This window comes from Lampetra planeri, chromosome 35, assembly GCF_965212315.1.
Source record: "Lampetra planeri chromosome 35, kcLamPlan1.2.h2, whole genome shotgun sequence".
NCBI classification, from domain to species: domain Eukaryota; kingdom Metazoa; phylum Chordata; class Hyperoartia; order Petromyzontiformes; family Petromyzontidae; genus Lampetra; species Lampetra planeri.
In genome coordinates this window covers 4,841,865-4,854,320 of record NC_136141.1, presented here as the reverse complement: position 1 = coordinate 4,854,320, position 12,456 = coordinate 4,841,865, and the positions used below count along the sequence as shown (strand labels likewise).

The 12,456-nt window shown below is 52.8% G+C and overlaps 1 protein-coding gene across 1 annotated transcript in view; it reads left to right on the top strand.

Annotated features, from left to right (window-relative positions):
- The window catches only part of LOC144730312 (protein sidekick-2-like), a 313,532-nt gene that overhangs the window by 226,164 nt on the left and 74,912 nt on the right, over nucleotides 1-12,456 (top strand). Inside the window, 1 exon segment of the mRNA XM_078611032.1 lies at nucleotides 12,175-12,281. Within this exon segment, the coding sequence (XP_078467158.1) occupies nucleotides 12,175-12,281 (107 nt within the window).

Sequence of the window (12,456 nt, the reverse complement as noted above, 5' to 3'; positions counted from 1 at the left end):
ACGGGGATGGGTGGCAACCCTTGGCTTGGCGGCAGTGCCTCCTTCTGCAGCGGCCCCCGTGAGCGGGCAAGCGGGCGGGCGGGGTGGGGCGGGCGGGCAATGTGGGCGAGCGGGGCGGGTGGGCAGGCGTTCAGGCGTCAACAATTCATCATGCGCGGCGGCGGCTGCGGGAGGAATGCGACAGGAGGAGATTCGCGGGATTCAATTGGAACGACGCGGTCGGGTGCGCAGCAGCTTCAAATTAGTGCTGACGGCTTCATCGGCACACTCGGGAGAGAAACGAGGGCGCACGGAGGACTCGGAAATAACGAAGAATAAAGCGCGTTCTGTCTTCCTGTTGTTTATATTTCTGAATTAGTGTGTTTTTATTATTTTATTATTATATTCCCCCTCCCCCCCACCCCCCCCCCCCCCCCAAGAGAATATCACAAAAAATTGGCGAAAAACAAAGCCTTGTAAACGAACGCGATCCTGCAAAAGCAGCGGTGCGAGCCTTCGGCAAGCCGGTGGCTTCCGAGTGGGCTTCACGGCCATCTGCGAGTCTGACGAGCGTCGTCTCCGCATCTCAGTTGAAGTTGCCGTGCGGGATTTAAGTGGCCGAAGGAAGAATGGAGGCAACCGCCCTGCGATTGCCCGCTGGCGTCGCTGTGGGCGGAAGGCGCCTCCACTCGAGGGAGTGCTGGATAGGGTACTTTGGCCTCCTCCTCCTCCGCGTTGGCCGTACACCTTGGAAGATGCGAGCCTACCCTCGCCGTAGCCCACGGCACGCGAGGCCTGCCGATCGCAGTCCGTCCGTGACATGTGTACCCGTTTATTCTAACGGGTGGACGGTTTTTGTGTTTTACTGTTGAGAAATTGTTGAAAACAAATCACGAATTCGAAGAGTTTTTTTTTTTTAAACAGTTTCAATTTAGCCACACGTGTGAAAAATTGACGGTGGAACAGGGGGGGAGTCTTCGAGCGAGCGGGGATGGCGTGTCAGATGGTTGTTGTTGCTTATCGCCATGCGGTTTAACAGCATTTCCCTGTCAACGGCCGGACAGGCCTGACACCGTAATCCTTCAAATCTTCGGGATCAGGAAATATGCCTGTTCGGTTGAGGCCAAAGGAGGCGAGGCCACGATAATTTCACATCCCCTTCAAGCCGCACATGTGCGGTGAAGGTTGTGGCTCTCTGATGTCCGACACTGGTCTTCCGTAGGCAAGGACATTGGAGCCACATTGGCAGCAAATCTCCGTGTCTCCCGACGACCAGCATACCAATCGCACGCCATCAAGATTCCAGAGGAGCGGCGGGGGAACTCGGACGGTTGTGTTATATTTCTGAACAGGCAACTAAAACGACGACGACAACAACAACAACAACTCGAGTGGTATTTGCATCAGAGCTCCTCTTATCCGCGACCCAATTAGCCGCAGACAAAATCCATTCGCAGACGTAGCTGTATGCAGTTATGTAGCGTATGGTTTTGCGGTAAACTAGGACCCATGTCTAACAGAAGAGGGTCCTTGCCCACAAACCATCAAGGAGTTCGTGAGCATTCGATCAAGCGAGCCGAACTGCTGACGAAACAATGAATATCGAAACCGGTCCAGAGTTTTGCTCGTGTTGAACCAATGCCGCTAAAACATTGCACTCCCCACAAGGTTGCGTGGCTGATGGCATGTTTAGAAACACTTTTTATATATTCGTCGCTTTACGTTACTTTCTGTACAGAGCTGAGTTCTCCGATCACTGCACCGATTAGCGGCGAGGGTAACCTGCCATTGTTTTGGCCGGTTTCCACGTATGATGACGGGGTAAGTCCCTAACACCACATGCTATTCAGCATGAAGCCTGATGCGTCACTCCACGTTCTTAGGAGCATTTTAGGAACCGAATTGAGCAGCTCGCATTCTCTCTAACCACACGGTGAAGTATGGTTAAACTTCGCAGTTGCTGACACGGCATGAGGAGGCCTTCATCCATCTTCATCCAGTTCGACGGGTGGCTGTGCATTGCGTTATTTATGCCCGAACTAAACTTTTTATTTTACCAAGTCAAGCCCATTGAGCTATATAACTTTTTTTCTGAAGTGACCTGGCCACAAATCATAGCTCAACAAAGTTGCTTATCACGTGCAAATTTATAGCAGCTACATGCTCTTCGTGAATGTTCTTAAATGTGGAGGGGAAAAAACCGGAAGACCAGGAGAAATATCCACGCGACCACGGGGAGAACAGGCGTCAGGGTCAGGATCGAACCCACGACCTCCCGTAGACAAGGCGAGGTAGTTAACATCTCGCCGCCACGGCACCCCCAACGGTGCGACTGGTATTGCCGAGCATCGCCTGCTGCACGGTTGACCGACTGCGCGTGCTGGAGTGGGGGGGGGACATGCCACGGAGCTACGTGCGCCGTGGCCACATTTAACATTGTCTCGGCAAAAAGGTCACGGGCGCTAGCCTGGGGTGCGGCTCCTGCGCCACGCTGCAGGCTTCACGGCTTGTCGCCAAATCAAGGGGAAGATTTCTGGGTCAGCGGTCCCACGGAGCCATTGTGTGCCCCGGGAGATGAGCAAACAAGGCCGGCCATCTCGAGGATGCCTCCTGCACCCCGCGCAGAGAGCCGACGTAACCAGGATAGCCCACGCGAGCTGTTGGGGCAAGTGCCGTTAAGCGAGCAGCACCTGTGAAGGCCCGCATGGCAAACGAGGGGCTGGTGTGGCTCGCGCCACGCCCTGGCCACCTCTCTCTCCCCGGTACCGATGTTTACACTGCACCAGGTACTCGTTTAGGACTTGGTCTTCCTTGGGAAGGCCCAGAACCGGTTCAGATATTCATTGTCGGGTATTAGCTTTGGCCGCAAGTCCAACTCGGGGTGCCGAGTTGCCCAGCCCTTCATATTAGGGAAGGGTCGACGGAAGTGGATGTCACAGAGCCTTCAAGTGACCTCCGTTCTACACAGTGGAGGGCAGTGCTCTCATATTTTACTCACTCATATTAATGTTCATTGTACGACAGTCATAAATTCTGAGAGAATTCAGCGCGGAACCAAGTTTTCAATCATTGGTGACCGTGCTGTGACCATCAACTCGCTACATTTGAAAACCCAGTTTAACCAGAGGCGCAGCGTTTGAAACCTGAATTTGAACCCAGGATCTCAGCGCTCCTGACCTCTGAGCCACCACCCGGCCACCGCCGTGCTTCTCGCTTGAGCTGCGAGCGAGGCCCCTGTGTTGCCGGCCGCCTTCGCCGACCGGCAGCGACAGCAACGACGGCAGCCGGCCTAGTCTGGCGCTCGGGAGAGCCGCACACTCCGCCAGAGTCGGCGCGCGACCTACGGCTCGGGGTGAAACGTGGAGATTTACGAGCTTTCACGTGAATCCGCTCGCGTGAATCCTGCATTTGAATTTTCGCGTGTGAAGCTCTCAAAATGCGGGCGGTTCTCCCCTCTGGAGATTCCCGCGCTCGAGTTATTATAGGCGGATCAAGCGGGTTACGGTCGAGGGAGAAATAAAACAAGGTTTGGTACGGGTTCACGGCATGCACCCGCAGGGCACGCGTTCCCAACGCCGCCGTCAGATATTGCAGCTCGCCCCGGCGCGCTTAAGCGGGTTACAGGTAGAGGCCCAGGCTAGGCCGTGGCAAATCTCACAACAGAAACACAGCAGAGCCTCGAACTTAAAATTATACCCTCCCCCCCCCCCTCCACCGCCCGTGCGCCACTCCACTCCCGCAGGGTCGGGCGGCGCGTGCCGTTTGGCGGTGGGTTCATCACGAGAAGGCCCTTGGCCGCGCTCGTGGTTTAGGAGCTCGGCGCGCACACCGCTGGGCACACAAGTCGTGATTATTGGTACGCCCGCACGCCCAAAATTGCTGCGCCCGGTGTACAACGGTGTCCGCATATCACTCCCCATCACCATGCACCCCCCGAGGGTGGGGGGTTGACTTGCGGAGCCACCTTTCCATCTGTGCCGTGCCCCCCCCCCACGCCTCCCAGCACCTCCCCGCCCCCCGACCCCCTGGACTCGCCACCTTCTGCGCCCCCACCCCAGCTCAGTCGAGATTTGACCCACTTGATCTTTTCTCATCCGTTAAGAAGGTGCGCCAAATCAATACCGCCAGGGCGCTGTCAAGGGCAGCAGTTATTAAATTATTACATTATTTGTGCGTTTATTTACGGACTCCTATCCACCCCCCCCCAAACCCTCCACCTACTCCTCTGAGCGTTTGCCACTACAAGGCGGCGCTTGCGTTGCGCGCACGTGCTCGTGAGCACGCGCGCGCGCGCACATGCGCACATGCGTACTGATTTTTGCTTTATTGCATTATTAATAACAACTATTGCGGCACTCGAGCGGCCGCACGAAGATGAAACCGATTATTTAGTTTTTTAATTCCCTCGTTTGGATTGGATATTGATTGGAGCGTAAATATATTGCAGGCGGTTTGACAGCGACTTGGAGGAGGTGCTGCTGGGGGGGAGGACCTTTATTTTGAAAGGTCCCGCAAGCTTTTGAATTTGAAACAGAGTTGCCGCCGTACGCGCGCTAATTATTCACTTCTTAAAGGTCACGGCAATTTTTACCCGTGCAAATTTCTGCACGTTGCAACATTACAGGAGCCGCGCTGGATTACGGTTAATAAGGCGGCCAATGTTTGGGTTTAATTCCCTTTGAAAGTGTGCATCGGAGCTTTCAGGTTAAATCGGCGATTAGAAAGAATCCGCGTTAAATTGGTTACACGGAATTCGGCGTTAGACGTAACGCGAAATGCTAATGCCATCATTTTTTGCGCAGTACCGGTAAATGAGACAATCCTGCTCAGCGCAATTATTTTACGATTATTGAAATGTTGTGGGAGCGGTGGGGGGGGGGGGTGTAGCGTGCTGTCCGCTGAGACGAGGGCCGGAGATCCATCTGGCACGCGCGGAGGTGTGCGCGGGTGTGCGAAGGTGTGCGTGGCTGTGCGCCGGTGTGCGAAGGTGTGCGGGGCTGTGCGGGCGCACGCGTGTGTTTTTGTGTTGACGTGCAACGGCCGCGACGGCGGCGACGGCAACGGATTGCCCGCCCTGCGCCCGGCTAATCCGCTAATCCTCGTGCCCCCGGCAAGGATACCCGGCCGTCTCGCATGGCAAGTCAGCGCCATTGATTATTCGAGCGCTGCTGCCAAGGTGCTTTTAGAACCGCAGCCAGAGTTCACACCCTTCGCGTGTTCCTATTCTGCTTTTGTTTTTTCGTCCGTTATCTCTGCGTCCTTGTAGCACCTCTCAGAACGTTCTGTTTGCTCGAACGCGCGCCAGGGGTTAAAGTGTTGTGTGCGCGGGCTGTTTTTACCTGTGTGTGTGTGTGTGTTACGAGTGTGCGTGCGTTTATGCATAATGTTGCCCGAACAGTCTGTAAGGCTATATCGGAGATATTTGTTTATGCAGAGGTCATCATCATCATCACTGGGACAAGCCAGAGTAGTGGTGCAATTGTGGCCTTGCAACCCAAACTATGGACCATAGAGTAAACCCACTGCGGTCTGCGCTGCTTCAACGGAGGAGGAACAGCAAAATTACGTGAACTCTCTCTCTGCTGAAGCCCTCTCGTCATAGCAGTAGCAGCAGCAGCAGCAGGACCTCCACATTGGTATCGAGCTCCTGAACCATATTCCTGCTGCTGAATATCATGCGCAAGAACAGAATCATCACTGTCATCATCGTCGTCATCGTGATCTCAGTCTTCATCAATGTCGTCATCGTCGCCATTACTTGTGCGTAGGTTTTTGTGCCGCGAGTTGTTCGGCAGGTTCCCAATAGGCTCCCAGTGCATGGGGCGAAACGTCGGACATCGTGCCGAATAACGTGCAGTCTGACCCGAACACACAATGGAGAGTTTTTGACATCGCCATTGTCTACGTAATCGTTATCATCGTCATCATATCCATCATCATATTCATCATCATCATCACCATTGTCTACATCATTATTACTATGATCATTATATGCATGCCAAGTATTTTCCATGTATAATGATAACCTCTGAGACGAGGATATTGCATTGGGGGTTACGTATGTTTACATTGTATATGGCATGGGCTGGCGACATCGGTGGAGTTTGACTTCTAGATTTGGGGGGGGGGGGGCGGGTGGGGAGGGGTTCCCTTTGGCCCTCAAATTAGGAATCGCTGGTGCATGTAATTAATAAATAATTATTATTTTATCACTGGTGCTTATAATTCCTACATTTTTAATCATTCTTGCTAACTACGGAAAATAAATTTATGAAGGTGTCCAGTTTGGGGTTGGGTGTTGCCCCCACCCCCTCCCTCACCCCCCCCCCCCGCAAACTCCACCAATGGGCTGGCGGTCTACGAGCTCTCAATCGGTTTGCTCACTGCTGGAGCCACAGTTTGCACGGCTGCAGTCAATCAATGACCATCGTCTCATTAATGGCAAGGTGAGAGAGGGCCCGTCGAAACGAAAGCCCCCCTCTCGCCAGCGAGACCTGCAAATTTAGGGGCGCAGAATGTAACGTCGCCGGTGCCGGAGCCTCGCGATGATCCCTGTGACTACCCCGTGCAGGGGGCTGGATGTGGCCGTCAGCCGAGTCACCGGATTGCCCCGTTCTTGTGGCAGCGGGAGAGGCACGTGGGCCCAGCGTCGTTTGCGATTCTTTAATTACGCTGTGATTACACGACACACACACACACACATGCCCGTGCTCCATTAATGCGCGTCCACCGCTTTGTGTAGCATTTAGAAGGACCCCGTCTGAATTGCAGAGCATTGTTGCATAAAAACGATCTTTTTTTTACAATTCTGCTAAAAATCTATTAATTGGCGGCCGTTTATGGAGCAATGCCACTTGTATTAGCGGGCTGATTGCCCTTCTGTTTTCTATTGAATTGCATGATAAAATTGTTGAAAAAAAAGCCAGACTTGTAGAAACGTTGCGATAATTAGCAGAGCGCGCAATTGTGTATGCGGAGCACACGAGTGCAACCCTCTCTGTGATTCATTTGCACGTGTGTGCGCATGTGCGTGCGTGTGCGTGTACACGTGCGCGCGTGTATGTGTGTGCGTGTATACGTGCGCACGTGTGTATGCACGCGTGCGAGTGTTTTCCCGTGCTAGCGATCGTCTTCACGTCGGTTCGCACCGGAGGGATTATAGCGCTGTCACTTACAGCTGTCACCTGACTCCGCTCCCTGCCCCGTTCCCGCGGCGACAGACAACCTCCGACCCCTGGCACCTGCCCACTGCCCGTCACCGCGGGGCCAGCAGATGGAGGCGACACGCGAGCGGCGCTCGTTACCGCTAAAACTTGGCCGCGACTCGTCACCGAGTTCGCTAAAAATAACCGCGCTCTCGCTAAAAGTCACCAAACGCAAAGACGAGCTGTCATTGATGGAGACGGGCGTACGTCTGCTGCATCTGTCATGCGTTAAACCAAAAAAAAAAAACTTTTTGCCGGAACAAAAAATATATTTATTTCGGCTTTTTTTGCGCTTGTTTGCTTACTTTAGTTGTGTTTTTTTTCGAAACTTTTTCTGGGATGAAAAAACATTCTGATGAAACTTGACGGCCGGTGCGTTTTTTTTTTACAGCTTGGTAGTGGGCAGGCGGGCGGTGGGAGGGGGGGGGGGTGGTTCGCGTGGACAGTTGCCGGGAATAAACACATTGGGCAGCTCTACGCAGCGGCCAGATGGTTGGTACCGGCTATGGCCCTCAAACCCACGTTCGGCGATTGAACGTAACTGACTGGCGGCTGCACCGAGCCGCGGACGCGGTGCGCGTTAGCACGAGAGGTGGAACACAAAAGGTGCGTCCCGAACCCTGCGAGCTGGAATGGAGCGAGTGAGCGAGGGAGGGAGAGGGAGCAAGCCGAGGAGGCAACGGTGTGCCCAGAGGTCTATCACACAGTAACTGAGCACGGCGAGTGCGACTTTATTTTGCGGAGGCAACTGCCAGGGGGTCAGGCTGGGAAGAGGCACCACGCTCCCTCGTGCATTTTTGATCGCTCGGACCCATCAGAGTGCGGAGCGCACGGGTAAGCGGGCGGACGAACGAACGTTGCGTGCGTGCCCTGCTCAAGCCAGACACGGTCTCTCGTGAAGAAGAGATTTTGATCTCGGTGGGCTTTTTCCTTGCTCATGAAGGTCATCTATCTGTCTCTCCGTCTGTCTGTCTGTCTCTGCGTCCGTCTAGCTTTGCCTCTGTGTGTCTCCTGGAAGAGACGCTTTTAGCTACGGTCAATTTCTGCTGGGCAGAGGGCACCCGTTCTGAAGACGGCGTTGGTCTCTCTTCAAGTTTGACCGTCCGTCGGCTTTGCTGGGGCGAGCGCTTTAGTGGGCGCCGTGTGGTGTTTCTGTCCGAATGCTGCGAGTGGCTTGAGTCTGGGTTAGGCGTCCAAGTTTAACGGGAATGGTTCCTGTAGATGTGAAGTACCGTTGATGACTCTTGGACACCGTTGGGAGATGCAACCGGAACAAACGGACTCGCCGGGAGGCAGGCAGGCACGCTGGTGGGTGGTTATACAGAGAGAAGGGCGGACAGGTGGAAACAGAGAGTCGGAAAAGCAGGTAGGCAGGTGCGTAGATATACACGCACACAGCCAGATGTACAGACAGGCAGACGAGAATTTAGGCGGTTAACTATACAGATAGATAGGCAGCCTGAAAGACATGCAGACAGGCGGATATACAAGTAGGTAGGCAGGTAGATAGGAAAATAAAAATCGGGCAGACAGGCAGGGAGGCAGGCAGGTAAGCGGACAGACAGGCACACGGGCGAAGAGCCAGCCAGAGTTGAAGGTCACGTACGGGGGCGTGGCATACAGAGATGACCACGAGGGGAAGACGGCGTCAGCTTCGGCGGGAGTCCCTGGCAGCTGGCGCGGCCCCTCTCCACCAGCTGACCAGGCCGGTGACACCAGAGGGGTGAGGGGACGTGGGGGATAAAGCAACTGCAGCGATGCGCCACTTCCAGCCGCAGACGTAACACACGTGGGACGCGCGCCCACTCGGCTCGGCCAGCTCTCCCCAGGGCTGCCATCCCTGTGGAGAGTCCCACCAAAGGGCTCGTGGGTTTTTTTTTCCCAGAGATATTGCTTTGGTTTCTCACGATGCGATGTTAAAGTTCACGATAAGGGGATGGACGATCTGCGATTTGCGTTTCCCTTCAGCCCTCGCAATTGGATTTTACATTTTCATCGTCTTTACTTTATTGCTTCAATGTACCTCCACGACAGGTGAAGTTCTCCGGCTGCAGTTCGCTCGACACTCAAGCCTGCGCCATGAATATTGCACTTGTCGTGACTTCACAAGCTACGACACCCACGGCTCACGCGCCATCAGGGAATGATGGCGTCATATAACCACCACATCCGTCAATTAATCCAGCAAACTCTGTCCCAAAACGCTAATTTAATTGCGCTTCTGAAGTTGAATTATTGTTACTTAACAAGATGGGGAAAAAAAATCTGTAATTGTCGGTGAAATTTAATATTTTTAAAATGTGAATGGGCGACACCGATCACGAGTTGACACGTTTGCTGTATATGCGTGTGTTGGGTGACAGCCTGGACACCCTTGCAAACATTCCATCGCAACGGATTCCCCAGGTACTCCTCTCTTAAATTTTGATTTAAAGCTTTCGTGACTGCAGGGATTCATCTTCTTGGTTCTTTCGGTAAAGTCACGTAGAAGGGAAGTAATTAAATAATAAAAATAAAACATAATAAAATTATTCTCACGACGTTTCGGCCACAACGCAAGCAGCCGTGCCTTTACCGAAAGAACCAAGAAGATGTACTCCTCTCGTCTTGTGCACGCTGGCAGCAAGCGGCACCGACGTAATTCGGGAGCTCGATGCCAACGTCGAGTGCTGCTGCTCGTCACGACAAGAGGGCTTCAGCAGAGAGAGAGAGAGAGTTTGTGTGACCACTCCTTCTCGGCTGAAGGAACGCAGAGCACAGAGTGTTTACTGTGCTGCTTTGCATGGCCACAGTCGCACTACTAATGTATTCTTTCTTCCTGGTTCTTTCGGTAAAGCCACGTAGAAGGGAAATAATATAGTAATACAAATAAAACATAATAAAATACAATTCTCACGACGTTTCGGCCACAACGCAAGCAGCCGTCCTCAGGTGAAGAACAGGGCTGTCGGAAAGACATACTTCAGACGCTGTCTCCACGGGGGGAATCCCCTTCTCCCATCATCACGCCTTTTCCCAATGTATGCACAACTTTGCTCAATCTAAGTGATGTATTGACTCACAACACTGACATCTTCAAGAGTGCCGTTTGTTGATAGTTTCTTGGCGATTTTGGGGGTTTGGGCCTGTGCTCAACAAATCGTAACAACAACAATAATAAGTAGTATTATTACCATCGTAATAATTCGTCACGAGGGCACCAGGAGAAAAATGACAAATTGTCTCCGCCACGGAGAGAGTAAAAGTGTGATTGCAATCACGCCCAGCGCCGTGGTTTTCATGCTACGATAATTAGGACGAAGATTGAAAGCTTACAAAAAAATAATATGTCGTTTAAAAATAAACCGGAGAAAAACGTTCAACAACAACGAGGGACCATCACCCGGCGCTCATCTCTTCCCGATTCCGCAGGTCCCCGCCAGCGCGTGGGAGTTGTGGCGTGGGTCGCGTGCAGCATCTGCGTGACCCGTGACCCCTGTCCGTAGATCACTGGGCAGAGAGAGAGCGGGAGGGGAGCTGGAGGAGGTTAGGTGGGGGGTGACAGGTTTGGGGGGGAGTAGGGGGGCAGGGTTGGGGAGGGGGGGGGGCATGACATGTGCAGGTCCTTTAAACCTTTAAATTAGATTTGTCAAAAATGAAATAAAGCGGATGTTAAAATGCTGAACTACTGGCGCCATCGCTACGCTGCCTGTAAAAGTTCAGTGTCAGGACGGATGAGGGAGGACCGGCATGCGTGTGTGTACGCGTGTGCCAGTGTGTGTACGTGTGCGTACGTACGTGTGTTGAACTTCTTTGGCACCGTACGTAGCCAACCGTGCTCATCAGAGGTGCGGGTGCGTCTGTGTGTGCGGAGCGGTAGTGCAGCGCTTAGCGCGCTGCGCCATAAACCCCGCGACGCCAGTGACAATTATCTGAATCGGTCCTGGACCTCCCCTAGGTCTACTCAGCCTCAAATGAGTATCTGGTGTGGTGTTTAAACATTGCCACTGGGAGACAATGGTGGCCGGGCATGATGTTGGTCACCCCCCACCCCCTTGCCGGCCTTCATAGGTGGTCGCTAACAGCACCTGCCTCATACCCTTAGGTTTTTTCGGTAAAGTCACGTAGGTAAAAATAAATAATAATTAAAATAATAATACAAATTCTAGAAATAATAATAGAAATTATTTTATTCTATTATTTATATTTTTTTAATTGTTTTTATTGTATTATTATTTATTTTTACCTACGTGACTTTACCGAAAAAAACCTAAGAGTATGAATCCTTTGCACTCACGAAAGCTTCAAATCTAGCACCTGCCTCAACAGCCTGTTAAAGGCTACATGGGTGATTTTTGCCTTTGTGTGTAATCAGGCCAAAACCTTCTCGCCTACGAACATCTGCGCCGCTATCTGGGGTTTGTTTTTTTCCCTACTGTCATTTTTTTCCAGTGTTCTATTAAATTGCTAAATGTACCCTATAATGCGCGAGCAAATTAGTTGATTAATGGTGCTGGCGTGATGATAAGCGGCGTGTATTTCATTTCATTTTTTTTTAAGCCCGTCGTCATAAAACAACAACAACAACAACAACAAAAAGCTGCCAAGCTCCGGACAGGAATTTTACATGCCAGAGTTATATTCTTTAATTTCAGTGTCCAGAGGACTGTCAGATATCAAAGCAAGCTGTTAGGAGCTGTCCCGGCTGTAGCTGGGAGGCGCAGGAGGTTCCAAGATAATTGGTTCTGCTGTCTGCTTTCATTTTAAGGGCGGGGAAGCAACCCACGCGCCCTTGCTTTGCTCATTTTCCAGCAGTCTCTTCCCATTTACTTTTGTTTGCTGAGTGTCCGCGTGGAGCCGGCGAGCCCTTGGCTTATTTTGTAACCTCGCTGTCCATCTCGCGCGCCCGCTAATTGTTACACGCGTGCACGTACCAAACCCCCCCCCCCCACTCCTCTGCCCCCCACCCACACCCCGCCTCTCCGCTGCCCGCCGCCCTCCTCCCCACCAGATTCGTGATTGCGTCTCTGGACCGCTCGCATGCCGGGTTCTACCAGTGCGTCGTCCGGAACCGCGTCGGCGCCCTGCTGCAACGGAAGACGGAGATCCGCGTGGCTTGTGAGCGCCGCGCACGGGTTGCACGCTCACACGCTTACACGCACCTACACACACTCGCATGCTCACACGCTCACATGCACCTACACACGCTCACACGCACCTACACACGCTCACACGCGCACACGCTTACATGCACCTACACACGCTCACACGCACCTACACACGCTCACACGCA